At 49.5% G+C, this 13,428-nt stretch overlaps 1 protein-coding gene across 10 annotated transcripts in view; it reads right to left on the bottom strand.

Annotated features, from left to right (window-relative positions):
• AKAP13 (A-kinase anchoring protein 13) overlaps positions 1–13,428 on the bottom strand; it is a 268,166-nt gene that overhangs the window by 130,931 nt on the left and 123,807 nt on the right. For 9 of the 10 annotated variants that reach the window (XM_044444959.1, XM_044444962.1, XM_044444958.1 and 6 more), the window contains 3 exons: positions 10,912–11,095; positions 8,651–8,840; positions 197–3,005 (listed from right to left, as the gene is read on the bottom strand). In XM_044444959.1, coding sequence (XP_044300894.1) covers positions 197–3,005; positions 8,651–8,840; positions 10,912–11,095 — 3,183 coding nt within the window. The remainder of the gene's footprint in view (positions 1–196; positions 3,006–8,650; positions 8,841–10,911; positions 11,096–13,428) is intronic. The other variant, XM_044444966.1, reaches the window with a different exon arrangement.

Below are 13,428 nucleotides of genomic sequence, written 5' to 3'. Positions count from 1 at the left end.
GAAGAGATTGATTTTTCTCTCTTCTCCATGTTCCTTCCTGAATGCTTTAAACACACCCATCAGCAATCAGATTCCCACCCTCTCTTTTTGAAAAGTTAGTTCTCACAGGCCAAGGTGCATCCCCCGGCTCTGCTCACTTACACAAACACAAACAAACACAAACAAATCCCCTTCCCGAACACAGAAAGAGTCTTACCTGCAACAGGTAAAGCATTCGCCTCTTGTACTTTCGCAGTCGGCTTCACCAGTCTGCCAGGCTGCAAATTTGAAGCTGCTTCTCCATTGAGGGTGGGTCCAGCACCCAGCACAGGCAGGGTCTTAGCTCCCGATTCCTGTAAGGGGGGACCTCCACCGGGGTTCCCAGCCAGAGGGGCCACGGGAGGACATGCCTCTGTCACTGATGCAGCTTGCTCAGGGGCTTTTGCTGCATTTTCAGCATTCGCCACTACAAGGCCGCCAGCTTCGTGAGCAGGGCCTTCCACCTCCACTTTCCTCAGCCACTCGACCGTGGGACAAGGTGGCAGCAGCTGCAATTCTGGCTCCGCTCGGCTTCCCTCCCCTTGGCCCTCATCGGACAGAGCCTGGGCATCTGGCGGGGCCGCTCCAACTTTAGGCTGGGTTTCACCCTCCCTGGCCAAAGAGAGCACTTCAGACCCAGAGTCGGCGTCACACGGAGGCTCTTCAGCAATTGGCTGAAGCAAGATCCTGGAAGGTACATTCTCTACTTCCTGTGGAAGATCAGCTACCTGGGGTAGCTCGTGGGCGACCAGAGGGGGTTCCATGAAAGCAGAGTCTCCGCTAGGGTGAGAGACCTCCTGCAGAGCCAGGCTGAGCTCCGGCGCCAGCTTCAGTGTGGCATCAGCACAAGGGGCCTCACCAAGGCAAAAAGAGGCATCCTCCAGTAGCCGGGAAGAACCCTGAAGGACATCCCCATCTGTACCCACCCTCACATTCTCGCCAGCCTCCGGGCTGGAGGCTTTCCCCTTTAATCCAACCTCTGCATTGCTTTCGTTCGCTCGACCATCACAACAAGGACCTTGCACAACAGCTCTCAAGGCCAGGCCCTCCTCCTCCTCGCCAGGCAGCTGCAGGGAAGGTCTCTTCTCTTCGTCTGTGTCGCGGTGAGATACCTCTGCTATTAGCTCTGGGCACACGGGACTCCCCTCCTTTGCAAGCCCAGTCAGTTCTGCTGCCGCCACTTCGCCAGTTGCTGCTCCTAAAGCCGCTTCCTGGTTTTGTTTTGATTCCTGATGATGAATAGGCGAGGGTGTGCCCATTACACGATGATCTGGAATACACTCGGTGCCCTTGCCACACAAAGGTAGGGCTAGCTCCTCAAGGTGCGCAGATGCCTCCTGGCCAACAGGGGCCGCTCCGGCACCATCCTCGTGAGCCATGATCTGCCGAGCCTGCTGGATCGCTTCCTCGACCAACAAGGCAGAAGCCACGGCGATGAATTCCTGAGCACTTTTGCTAAACCGGTCCAGCTCACCTGTGCTTCCTGATAGCCCAGCGTGTTTGCAAAGAGGCTCTGACCCAACTGGAGACAACACTGCAGGGCTGCCCGTGCATGGGGGCAGCCGGGAGGCATCCACAGAATCTGTGCACAATTCAGAGCAGCTCCCCTGCTCCCCTTTGCCAGCTGGGTCCTTGTTAGCAGGGCTCACAGCATGGGCCCATTGGTTAAGGCTGCCCAAGCTGGTGCTTCCTCTACAAGTACAGCTGATGGTTTCAGTTCCCAAAGGCAGACACTCCAAGGGCTTTTGCTCCCCCTGCCCTTCTTCTGCCACCTTTGGCAGACCATCCCTGGCACAGGAAACTTCACCCTCCAGAGAGGATTGACTTGGCCTATCATCTTTCTCAATGGCGTCAAAATCAGCATTCTGCACTCTGCTGCTCAAATCCAAAGCATCTATCCCAGCATCCGTGTTCCCATCTTCTGGTGGCTGCCCTGGGTTATCACACACTTCTGCTGCAGTATCGTGTTTCGGCAAAATTTCCAAACCTCCCTCCTCATTGACCACCACCAGTTCTGGTTCTGGCCTCTGAGCCATGCCTTGGACCCCTGCGGGTGGGAGCACACAATCCTCAGGACGTTGAGCAAAGTCACTCCCTGCACCATTGTCGGGAGTCTCCAAACACATCTGCAGGCTGCCTTCCCTCTCAGTGGGACCAACATCTGTGTTCGCCTCAATGGGTCTGACAGCTTGTAGATCCACGGCATGCTCAGGGGCCTCCCCAAGCAAAGACACATCGGGATCCTTGCCAGCTGCAGCCAGGGATGGCAACGCGTGGGCAGCTGCCGTTCCCAGGGGCTTGTTATCACCCTCCCCGTTCCCCAGGCTCTGCCGAGCTGTGGCAGCCACTTCGCCACTTCCTGTGCAGCTCCTGCATTCACTCTGCCCCATAATGACATCCCTGTCCTGTTCACAGGAAGTTACAGGCTCAGGGGCACTTTCACCCGTGCTTGTTCCAGCAGCCTGCGCCTCCTCGGGGAAATGCCTGCTGTCCTTCGGGTCACCTTGCTCCAAAGCAGCCTCAGAGGATGTCATTCCAGCTTGCACAGCTGGAGTTCCACTGGAGTGGGGGCCAGCAGCACGGCAAAGGTTGGCGACCGGGTGCAGCCTGCTACGATTCTCCACCAACAGCGCCCCAGAGTCGACAGCAGGAGGAAGCTCCTCCTTTTCCTCTTTGCGCAACCTGTCAGCTATATTTCTACTCTCACCGGAAGTCTTTGGGCACTCTGCATCCCTCAGTCCCTGCAAGGCCTGTGGCATGTCTGAGAGCTGCTTGTGTTGCTGGCAGTCGCTGTCCTCAGGGCAGGCAGGGGCAGGAGCCGGGGTGGGCGCTGCGTCGAGGCACGGCAGGACAGACAGATCTCCCTGGCTGCTTTGGGTCCTTGCCTTGCCCAGATCACAGTCCAGAGCAGCTGCAGGGCCCTGAGCTTCAGCATCCGGACTGCTCTCTTTGCAGTTCTGTTCAGGAAGCGGGTGTTTGCTCGCATTCTAGAAAGAAGAAGAGAAGAATGACGACAGTTATGCTTCCTTTTACTGCATGCAGTGCCTCTGAAAGATTAATCCATGGGTTAACTTAAAACTTCCCTAGAATGTTTCTAATAATCTTTAGTAAAAGCCACCCAGACACCATTCCAAGGAAGCAAATAAGTTGCATGATTACACAAACGGCCGGCTCTGACACTGCTTTTTTTTGGAGGCTTTGACAGCCCACTTGGCCAGCTAGTTTGGTGGGAGAGCCACCTCTGGAAGGGAGAAGCCAGCCCACCACCTGACACTTGACACACGCACACACAAGCACAGTGCCTTTTCCATTCCCTTAGCTAGCACCCTCCCTTTGCCTCTGGAGTTGGCCAGGGAGGTCCATGCAACACCATTCCGGCAGTGAACCAGGCTTGACCTGCCGACTCCTCCCTGTACCAGGAAGCTTTTCACCTGGCTTGGGTTACCTGTACGCGGCAAGTATCTGATTGCAGTGAACTCTGTTCCTTTGGGGTTGTGGCACATGCGTTGCCTGGATGGCTCAGGTTCTGTCCTTGTATTTATTGTTGCAGATGGCAGGAGAGGCCATTCAAATTTAACAGCAGGATCCCCCCAGCCCTGACCCCATTCCTACACACCAGATGAATGACATAATATAAGGATTGCCTACATGCAGAACCAGGGATACATCAGCTTCTCCAAGCTTCCACATGGCAGATATTTTGGAATACAACTCCCAGAATTCTTGACCACTTCTGAAGCTGAACCTCAAAACATCTTGGAGACACCAGCTCGGGGAAGGCAGGCTACCTTTCCTTTCAGGGGTATGGCTTGGCTTAGGAATCTGTTAGCCCAGCCCCCGAGCTATTTCTCAGGGCTGCCAATGGAAGTTGCCTGGAATTCTTTTTGCTCTGAAGAATTCTGTCTCAGAAACCTGATTATAAATTGGAGACAACAGTTAATCCCAGGAATTTCTCCATTAACACCAGTGGTCAAAATGGAGAAATTCCCAAAAATAGAATTAAAGGATTGGAAAACTAAATTAAAAATAACAATATATATATATATATGTATGTATGTATGTATGTATGTATGTGAGAAGACTGGAAAAATAAGATAAAAATATATTACATTTAAGGAGAATATTACTAGAGGTTAAATTAAATTGGTTAAATTAAATTCAATTAGAAAAACGGATAAAGATGGAGGATAAATTTAAAGAGGAAGAAAGGCAATTAACAAAATTTGAAATGATTATAAAGAATGTGAGACTGAGAAAGAATATACAAGTAAAGGAAGAATTGACAAAATCTATAGGAGATTAATGGAGCTAGGGGATCAGACAAAAAGTTTTAAATCAATTTGGGAAATGGATGTAGGTGAAATAAAAGAAAAGGATTGAAAGAATATTTGGAACAGAAGAGCATATAAGAATATGTCAGTTAGAATTAAAGAGCATGGATACAAGGTGATATGGGGATGGTATTTAACACCAGTTAAGTTAAATCAAATTGATGACAAATATTCTAATATATGTTGGAGATGTGGTAAAGCGATCAGAACTTATAAACATATGTGGTGGGATTGTGAAAACATACAAAAGATTTGGATTATGGTATTTAAGGAAACTGGAGAAATTTTAGATATAGACTTAGAAATGTCACCAAGAATGGTGTTATTACTGTTGATAGAAAAAGAAGATATAAATGAAGCTAAGCAAGAATTGATTGTAAGTATGATAATGGCAGTTAGGCTAGCAATAGTTAAATATTGGAAACAGAATTGGGTTTTGCAAAGGCAAGTGTATTTTTTGTATTTTTGTATTTAGTGGTAATTTATTATGTTCTATTGTATTTCAATGTATTTTATTGTGTTGTAAGCCGCCCCGAGGCTTCGGCAAGGGGCGGCATAGAAATGTTATTATAATAATAAAAAAATAAAATAAAATAATGAAATATGGAACATGGTAATCAATGAAACTGACAACAAAAATAAAAATTAAAAGAGGATTAATGAAAGCAAATAAATATAATGAAATTTTGTAAAAGCAGTACTGATAGAAGGCAAAGGCTGTAAACCCAGTCAAGATTATATAAACTTCTGGAGGGGATTTGGAAATAATTGAAGTATATGATATATTATTAATTGTTATAGTATGTGAATGGTCGTAGCATTGGTCTCCGGGGTGGTGGGGGCACTTTATCATTTACCTTTTATTATTGTGTTTTTATTATGTTATATTATTATTGTTATGATGCATTGTATTTATGCTTTTTTTTGTCTAATAAAAAAATAAAAGGGGGGGGGAAGAAACCTGATTATATACAGATAAACTCCTAGCTACATCAAGCATTGTCCACACACTTCAAGTTTCTGCAGCCTGAGGGACTAGAAACTTGGCTTTTAAAAGCAAGGCCTTGGACAATCCCTGGAAATTCCCCAACTTTGGCACTCAGATTCTGTGCCTGTAGGATTGTATATATGAAATACAGACACGCAGGTGCCTTTTCTGCCACAAGTATCACTCATGGACACCTCAGAAAAATTAAGACCCCTCCCCCCCTGCCCTCTGCCATCACACCACAAGTTCTTAAAATATCAGCACTGGAAGATGCTTTCCAGTGCAGGAGAGCTGAATCGGGTGACTGCTGGCTCTACAGCCAAAGCAGGGAAAGGCACTGTAGCTGGTCCTTGGCCAGTGCTGGGAGCTTCCAGGCTACAGGTGACACCTGCCTGGGAGCACAGAGTAGGGACTGGGGGTGGGCAGGAGGGAGGGGAAAGAGCAGGCTCTCTCCACAGGCCTCGCAGCAAAATCATTCTGCGTCCACAGACAGAAGAACAGCAGTCCCTTCCGGAGGAAGCCAGCGGCCTCTCAGCTTGACCCTGCATGAACTGAACTGAAATGATTGCCGGCCCCAGTCCAAATTCAAATTAGATTAGCTGTGAAGCAAACCAGGCCTCAATAGGAAGGGCCATCTAAACAGAGCCTTTCCGATTTGTCAGACATGATGTACCCATCCAGTACTTGCTCTATCAATAAAAAAAGAATGTTCCTTATGTGCTTCTGGCAGCCTTTAACCACTAACCGAGACGCGGCGGGAGCCCCAAGCAAATTTTAAAGGTGGTTTGTTTGTTATTACTGAATGTTGAATACATGCACAGATGCACTGAAGCTCCACTTTGCTCTCTGAGGTGACAAGATGAATGAGAGGCAGGGCAGCAGGGTAGTTACAGTCCTGGGCAAGGACTGGGGAGACCATGAGGCCAGGGAGGTAGAGAAGGATCCTGCATGCTGCCTTGGGCTGCTTGCAGAAAGTAATGCATAAAATAAAATAAATGAGCACCAGCCCATGCCTGTGTATTGAGCAGTTTCTAAGAACTGTGAGGAATTCTGCAAAGCCATCCTCAAATTATTCTGAGATTCAGCCCTGAATTTTCAAAAGTGGTCAAGATCATGTCCTCACAGAGGTGAGCCTTGACAGATGAAGAAAGGTGTATAACCAGAGTTGTTCCTCCTCATCCTTTGCTCTCATGACATCTCCTGCTCCACTTCTCCCTTTAGACTTTTTGGTATCCTGGCTCTCTTCAACCAGCTAGAAGCCAGATTCTGGCTGGGCATCAGGAAAAATGTGTTGACCATTAGAGCAGAATGGCAATGCCCTGGGGGAACGTGGCTCATCCCCACTAGAGGCATTCAGGAGGCATTTGGACAGGGAGGCTTTAGCTTGGAGTCCTGCGCTGAGCAAGAGGCTGGATCTGATGGCCTTATAGGCCCCTTCCTACTCAATTCTCCCAGGAAGCTATGAGCTCAGCTGAAAGCACTACATGTGGGGTTCCCATGCAGGCATCAAATGGACTCAGGCAGGCTTCAACACATCACGTTCCTTCCCTATAAGTCCCCCTATCAGTGCCTCGGGGCAGAGAATTCCCCTCCCAAACATGCTATTTATAATAGCTGTATCCGGCAGTTAGGAATTTTGGGAGTTGTAGTCCAAAACATCTGGAAGGCACCAGGCTGGAGAAGGCTGCTCTACAGCTGTGGTAAGCAACCCAGTACCATCCAGATGTGTTGGACTCCAATTCCCATAACCCCTCACTGCCTGTGCTAGGTAGGACATATGGGAATAGTAGTCCAAATGCATGAAGGGGGCAGCTTCTCAGCACTGCTCTGTGACCCTATCTACACGAAGGAAACTGCCAGAAGAATAAGTGGAGGCCGCTCAAGGTTTGTGGCTGCCTTCGGCAGCACTGCCCATTTCCATCCTGCATTAACTCGCTTCCCACGCTTCTTGTGCATAACCTCACAGCCAACTGCCTCTGTGGTTCTGCACCTTGAAGACATTTCTTACGTTGCTTTTTGGAACTAAAAAGTTACCTCGAAGCAGCTCACCAATAGCGAACTGTTAGCAACGATGTGAGAAGACTTGCAATGATTTGCAAACACTTGCAAACAAACAAACAAAGCATTACAAATAACCTGGAATGCTAAAGGCTTAAAAAATAAAGTAGCAAAAAACCCATAGCAAGCATTAAAATAACAGCCTGGCCACCGATCCAGATCACCCCAAAACAAGGACAACCCCACATTAAAAGCAGAGTGATAAAAAAATGATGGAATTCCCAGGGAACTTGGGCAGGGAAAGAAAGAGGGGCTAAACGTATTTCCTTGGCCACTGGGACATTGCTGGGTAGGCCTTGCCTGTACCTTAATCCACAATTCCTTCACGAAGATTCTGAGCATAGAACGTGGGCAGATTTTACACTCCTGAGGAGCCAGACGGATAATAAAATATCTTAAAGCGTCTCATCAGCCGAGTCAAATGCCTGGAGGGCTTGTCTTGACATACTGAAGCCGCCCGCTATGGAGGCTTCAAAGAATGCAGCCTGCATTTCCCTCTCTTTCCTTGGGCTGAACAGAAGCAAGCAACACACTGTGGTTTCCGTGCAGGGCTGCAAGGGGAGGGTCTGGTGGTGTGTGACTCCACCCGCTGTGGCTTATTAACTCCCCATGTCTATGCACATCACACCTCCTGTGCTTCAGGGATGGAGCAGTTGCTTTGCTCACAGGAGGGCTCAAGTTCAGTCGCCAGGTAAACTTAAGAAAAGCACCTGGACTGAAGCCCTGGAGAGCTGCAGCAGAACCTGAAGCCTGCAGACCAAACCTGGCCCCGGGTCCCAGTCAAGCCCTTCGAGTTCCCCAGAGGGTGGCACAACCTCTCCTTCAAGCATGCACTGTTTGATGCATTTCTGGCTTTTACATGGGGCCTTCCATGTTCTCAAAGGTTGCAAGGCCAGTCCTAAGACAGACAACAAGAACTTCAAGCTAAACATGAGGCCATTTGGGGTAATTTGATGACTGATGACTGATCAGTTGAGCTGCAGGGGAAAGTGGCCACGGCCACAGGTTGCCCAAGTGTCCAACTGGTGCTGTGTAAGCGTGCAGGCACACGCTTCCTCCAGGGCCCTCTTTGCCCCTCAAGGAGCCTGTTCTCAGAGCATCCTCCAATGGATACCATTGTCTTAGCTTCCAGAAAGGAAGCAAATCTCTGCTCGGCCCACGAGCAGCCATGAGTAAGCAGGAGTGGGCTCACTTTGAGCGGGTAGAGCAGCCCCAGGCCTGGTGTGCTGGACTGAGCCAGGTCCCTTTTCCTTACCATGTGCTGGTGGTTCTGCATGTGTGTCTCCAGCAGGATGATGTCGCTCTCCATGCTTGGTCCCACTCCCTCTCTCGTTTCCGTCGTCAGAATGTAGATGTCTAGCCCCCGGTGGTGCGTGACACAGCACTCCCCAGAATGCACCGTGTGTGACACAGTGCTCCAGCAATCTGGTTCACTGGCTCCTTCTCTGAAATTACAAGCAACCACAAAATCAAGTTAATTCACGCAGTCGGACAACACACTTCAGTACCCTCGGAGTGTGCTGGGCCACAACAGTTCTAGTCCAACACTCGAACCACTGTGCCGCACTTGTTGCACCTTCTGAATCATACACCTGCCTTTGCGTTAGTAATGATTAGGGCTTCTAACACTGAGAAAGAGATAAGATGAGATAAGCAGTTAGGAAATGTTGAAAAGTAATTGAACCCCTATTTCAATTGGGACAACCAACTTGCACATGTGCATACACCTGAACTGGAGCACTTTCCAAGCCATGCATCTGGAGCCACCAGGGTGCCAGGAGAGGTGCATTACATAAAAAAGCAGCTGACACCCCACTGAGGTGGCCACTCTCTGCCAGACTCCCTATCCTGGCCTTGTTTGCTGCTCTGCAGATGATGGGTTATTTTACTAGGCCCCACTGCACCGAATGTCTGGATCACTCCCCAGGGCTGCAGAGTGGACACCCCACCGAACAAGGGTCACCCACAAGGTGGAAGTACAGTGAGACTCCGCCTCCCAGAAGCACATCCAGGACAGTGGCTTGTGCAGAAGTCTCAAGAAGGAACCTGGCTTCTCTGAGGACCAGCCCATCATACTCTTATGCACTGTAGAAGTGCGAACGGACAGGCCTCCATGCGACCAACCAACCGACCGACCGACCTGTGTCTCTTATTAGGTGCCTGGGGACAAACATGGTAACAGGCAGTGCTGTTATATCATGTGGTACCTCATCAATTGCTTGAGTTTCTGGTCTGCTTCCAGATTCAATTCAAAGTCAACCGTAACCCTTGAGCCCTTTTGCAGTTTCAGACCAGGTTCTCTGCAGAAAAGCAGTCTCCATATGTGCCAGGCTGCATGCTAAGGACTTCAACAGGGTCCCACCACCACCCAGGAGCCAGATGGTGTATCTCATGGCACTCTATCAGAGAATGCCCTCCACTGCTGGGTATCTATTATGTAGTACAAGCAGACAGACCAGGCACAAAACGCACTATCCTTGATCTCTTGTTTTCCCCTAAGAAATAGGAAAGAGGCTTTGGAGTCACATAAATGCTCCCTCACCCAATCACTTCCTCTCCCCTTGGCAGTTGGAAAGGTTCCCACTCTGCTCCTCCTACTCGTGGGCAGCGCCGCTGAGGATTCCCCTGAAACTGGCTGGCAATGCTGACTCACAACAGTGCACCTTGTTATTGTTACAGCACAGAAGCAATGCTGAACCATGGATGAGGGCTGCCTTCTCCAGCCTGGCACTCCCAGGTGTGCTCAAACACAGCTTCCATAATCCCCAGCCCATGACCAGGCTGACCCTGAGCTGGAAGCAACATGCAGTCTGAGGCATCTGGCAGGTGCTGGGTTGGAGACAGCAGGCAAAGTCCGTCAGGAGCAGCTGCATGTGAGGGGAGGGAACCTCTGTGGAGTCCAGATGGTGCACAGTGCAACCACCACACTGGCTCTAAGCAGTGGATCTGGGTGGCGTGTGGCTGCAAGACCCTTTGGAGGCCACCTGGGAGGGCGGGATATACATCGAGGGGAGCAGAAGAAGAGTGATGCTCTGTACCATAATGCCAATGCCATAAAACACAGACACCTGAAACCTGGCGTGCCTATGAAGGGGACCTGAAAAGTATGCGCACCAGGAAATTTTGTTTTTAAATTGCAATAATTAATTTGAATGGTGCCCATGTGATGGAAGACTGCCGCAACAGCAATGTTCATACAATGAGCAGAACTGAGTATATACTGAGCTGATCCATTCTGCAGTCAAGGAGATTAGTAGGCCATGGGACATGTCTATGTCTGGATCACTTCCCAGGGCTGCAGAGCGGACAACCCACCAGCAGAAGTGTCCTGGGGAACATCGAGGCCTGGACTAGAGGGCTTCGTTCAGCCAGGGCGGGCACCATGCATCCAACTCTCTGCTTGGAGGTGTTGCTGTATCAAAAAATGGGCTAGCCCAAGCAACAAAAAAAGCTGGATCTGTATGTTAGCATCATTAATAAACCACACCACTACCACATGCAGAAAATTGTCCTTACTCTGTCAGGAGTTGATGCAGTTTCTGATAGCCCCTCTCCAGGGCTAAGCTCACAGGTGTAGCTCCCTCGCTGTTGGGGACACAAACCGCTCCTCTTCCCCCCGGCTGCTGCAATAGGAACCAGGCCAGCCGCAGCAGCCCCAGCCGGGCTGCAAAGTGCATCAACGTCTCCCGGGGAATGCCCTCTGGGGAGAAAAATCAGAAGGAAAGCAAGGCATTAAACCTGCAAGCCAAGCAGACTGAAGCCGTGTCTACAAAGCTCGGCCATTCCTATTTGCATGTGGAGCAGTGCATGGCACACAGAAGAAGAAGAAAAACGCTGCATGGCTGGCCTTGAACGTTGTCGTGTCCCTGAAAAGCAAGAGACCCTGGTCGTCGCCATGACTGTGTTAGCAGAATGCTGGTCTACACAAACCATGTCATGAAGTGCCTAGAGTGAAGGATTGATACTTGAGAGCTCTGACTTCTAGCCTGCACTTGGTCAGTTGGTTCACTCTCAGCAGGAAGCACACACACCAGGTGACTTCGTCCCAGTTGCTGACTCTCAGCATGACCAACCTCACAGGGCTGTTGTGAGGATAAAATACAGAGGAGGAAGAAGATTGCATTGGGCCTGTGACTTAGGAGACCCAGCTCCCAGGGTTGTCATGAGGATAAAAGTGGAAAGGATATTATGTAAGCCACTGAGGGTTCTTTGCAGGAGGGCGGGGAGGGCAGAATATAAATAAACTAATGCATTTCACCTGATTCAAGATGTCTGCTCTTATGTTGTTACCCTTCAAACAATCCAGAAAATAGTACAAAGACACTGTGTTCTGGTACAAAGTATAATGAAGAATAGCTCGAGTGTAGTACAGCAAATTACAGCTCAAGCAAAGTGGCACCAGAGACAGAGACAGACAGACATGGCTTGCATGTATCAAGAAGCCTCCATGGATGAAATTTCCCAATGAGCTTCCTGTCCTGGCAGCAGGTGCCATGATGAATATTTGAGCTGCAGGGCTGGGGAGCCATGTCTTGCCATGAGGTGCAGGCCCAGTTGGTGGGATGGTTCACCAGCCCCCATGTCTCTAAAACAGCCGGTGGGTGGCTTGGAAACCATGCCAGCATCCCACCCTTGCTGGACCCACACACAACCAGCTCAAATGTGCAGATAGGCAGCTGCAGTTCAACAAGAAACCCCGTGAAGAATTCAGCCCCAATGCCTTTGCAGTGCATGTGAGCCAGACCAGATGTCCTACACTGAGGGATTCTCTTCACACACAGAGGGTTTTCCTACCCAGCCACTAGCGTAGGGTTAGCCAACTTCACAGATGTACGTTGGTCCTATCCCTTACCAGCGCCCATGGCAGCTCAACCTGCCCACCTTGGAACTGCTACATCTGGAGCAGTGTCTCTCTGGGTGTGCCTGATGCTGTAGGTGAGAAAAGCGCTGGGCCAGCACCTCCCGTGCCCTGCCTGTGAGCATTCCCAGAGCATCTGGTCTTGCTGGCAACAGAATTCTCTCCTAGGCAGGCCTTGGATATGACCCAGCATGCCCGCACCTCTCCCAGGATGAAATCTGTAGCCAAGTGCCACTAAGGCTTGGCATATTCCATGCTAAAAGTTAGTTCCACCACATTAACAGAAAAGCTGGCTGGCTGGCTACCTCCACTACACTCTCCCTCGTCCCGCTTTGAAAAAATCAAGATGTTGGCATTTGTTAAATGCAGTACACAACTCAACAGACACAGTTCACTCAGAGCAGAAAAGTGGCAAGCAGAGGAAGGGCAAGAGAGGCGGGAAAAGTGCAGCATTTGCTCACACAGACAGAATGGCAAAACACACTTTTGTGCAACCATCTCAGTGCAGCTTTGTTGATATAACAGGCTTCCCTATATTTGCTTTTGCTTTTATTTTTATATTGTACCACTCCGCATACCAGTACACAAAGAACTTTGCAGTGTATCATAAACAAAAGGAAAGGTGCCAGCTGAGAAACTTACTATAAAATGTAGAAATAACTATATGCCACCGCATGATGCCTAGTGATGGTTGCAACACACTGTTCCTTTCCGTTGTTTGTTTGGGAAGGCTGCTGGTTCGGAGAGTGTGCCTTCTAACTCTGTTGCCATTTTACCAAAGCAGCAAGAGGCAGTTTTAAACCACAGAGTTTTGAGGCACCTGCTAAACTGGAGATTGGAATGCGTCAAGATGCAGAATAAGCAAGACAGAATTCATTCAAAGCAGTGCAGCGCCTTTTGGAAACCAAGAGTGACACACGGCTTCTTTCACATTGCTCTAATCTTGTCTATCACGCACCCCTCAATCTGCAAACCAGCCCGAAAGAACAGATCTACCCTTAGGATGCAGCGGTTGCCAAGAGCTCAGTATCTCACATCTTGGCTCTGAGAGCACTTGCAGACTGGATGATGGTGGTGGCCTGCTTTGGCTTTGGTGCAGCTATAGCAATCGACTGAGAGAGAGAGAGAGAGAGAGAGAGGGAGAGAGGGAGAGAGGGAGAGAGGGAGAGAGGGAG

Source organism: Varanus komodoensis, unplaced genomic scaffold (assembly GCF_004798865.1).
Source record: "Varanus komodoensis strain SLA01 unplaced genomic scaffold, ASM479886v1 scaffold46_3, whole genome shotgun sequence".
In the NCBI taxonomy this organism is placed as follows: Eukaryota; Metazoa; Chordata; class Lepidosauria; order Squamata; family Varanidae; genus Varanus; species Varanus komodoensis.
The sequence above is the reverse complement of the archived record's forward strand: the minus strand, read 5'-3'. Positions and strand labels throughout refer to the sequence as shown.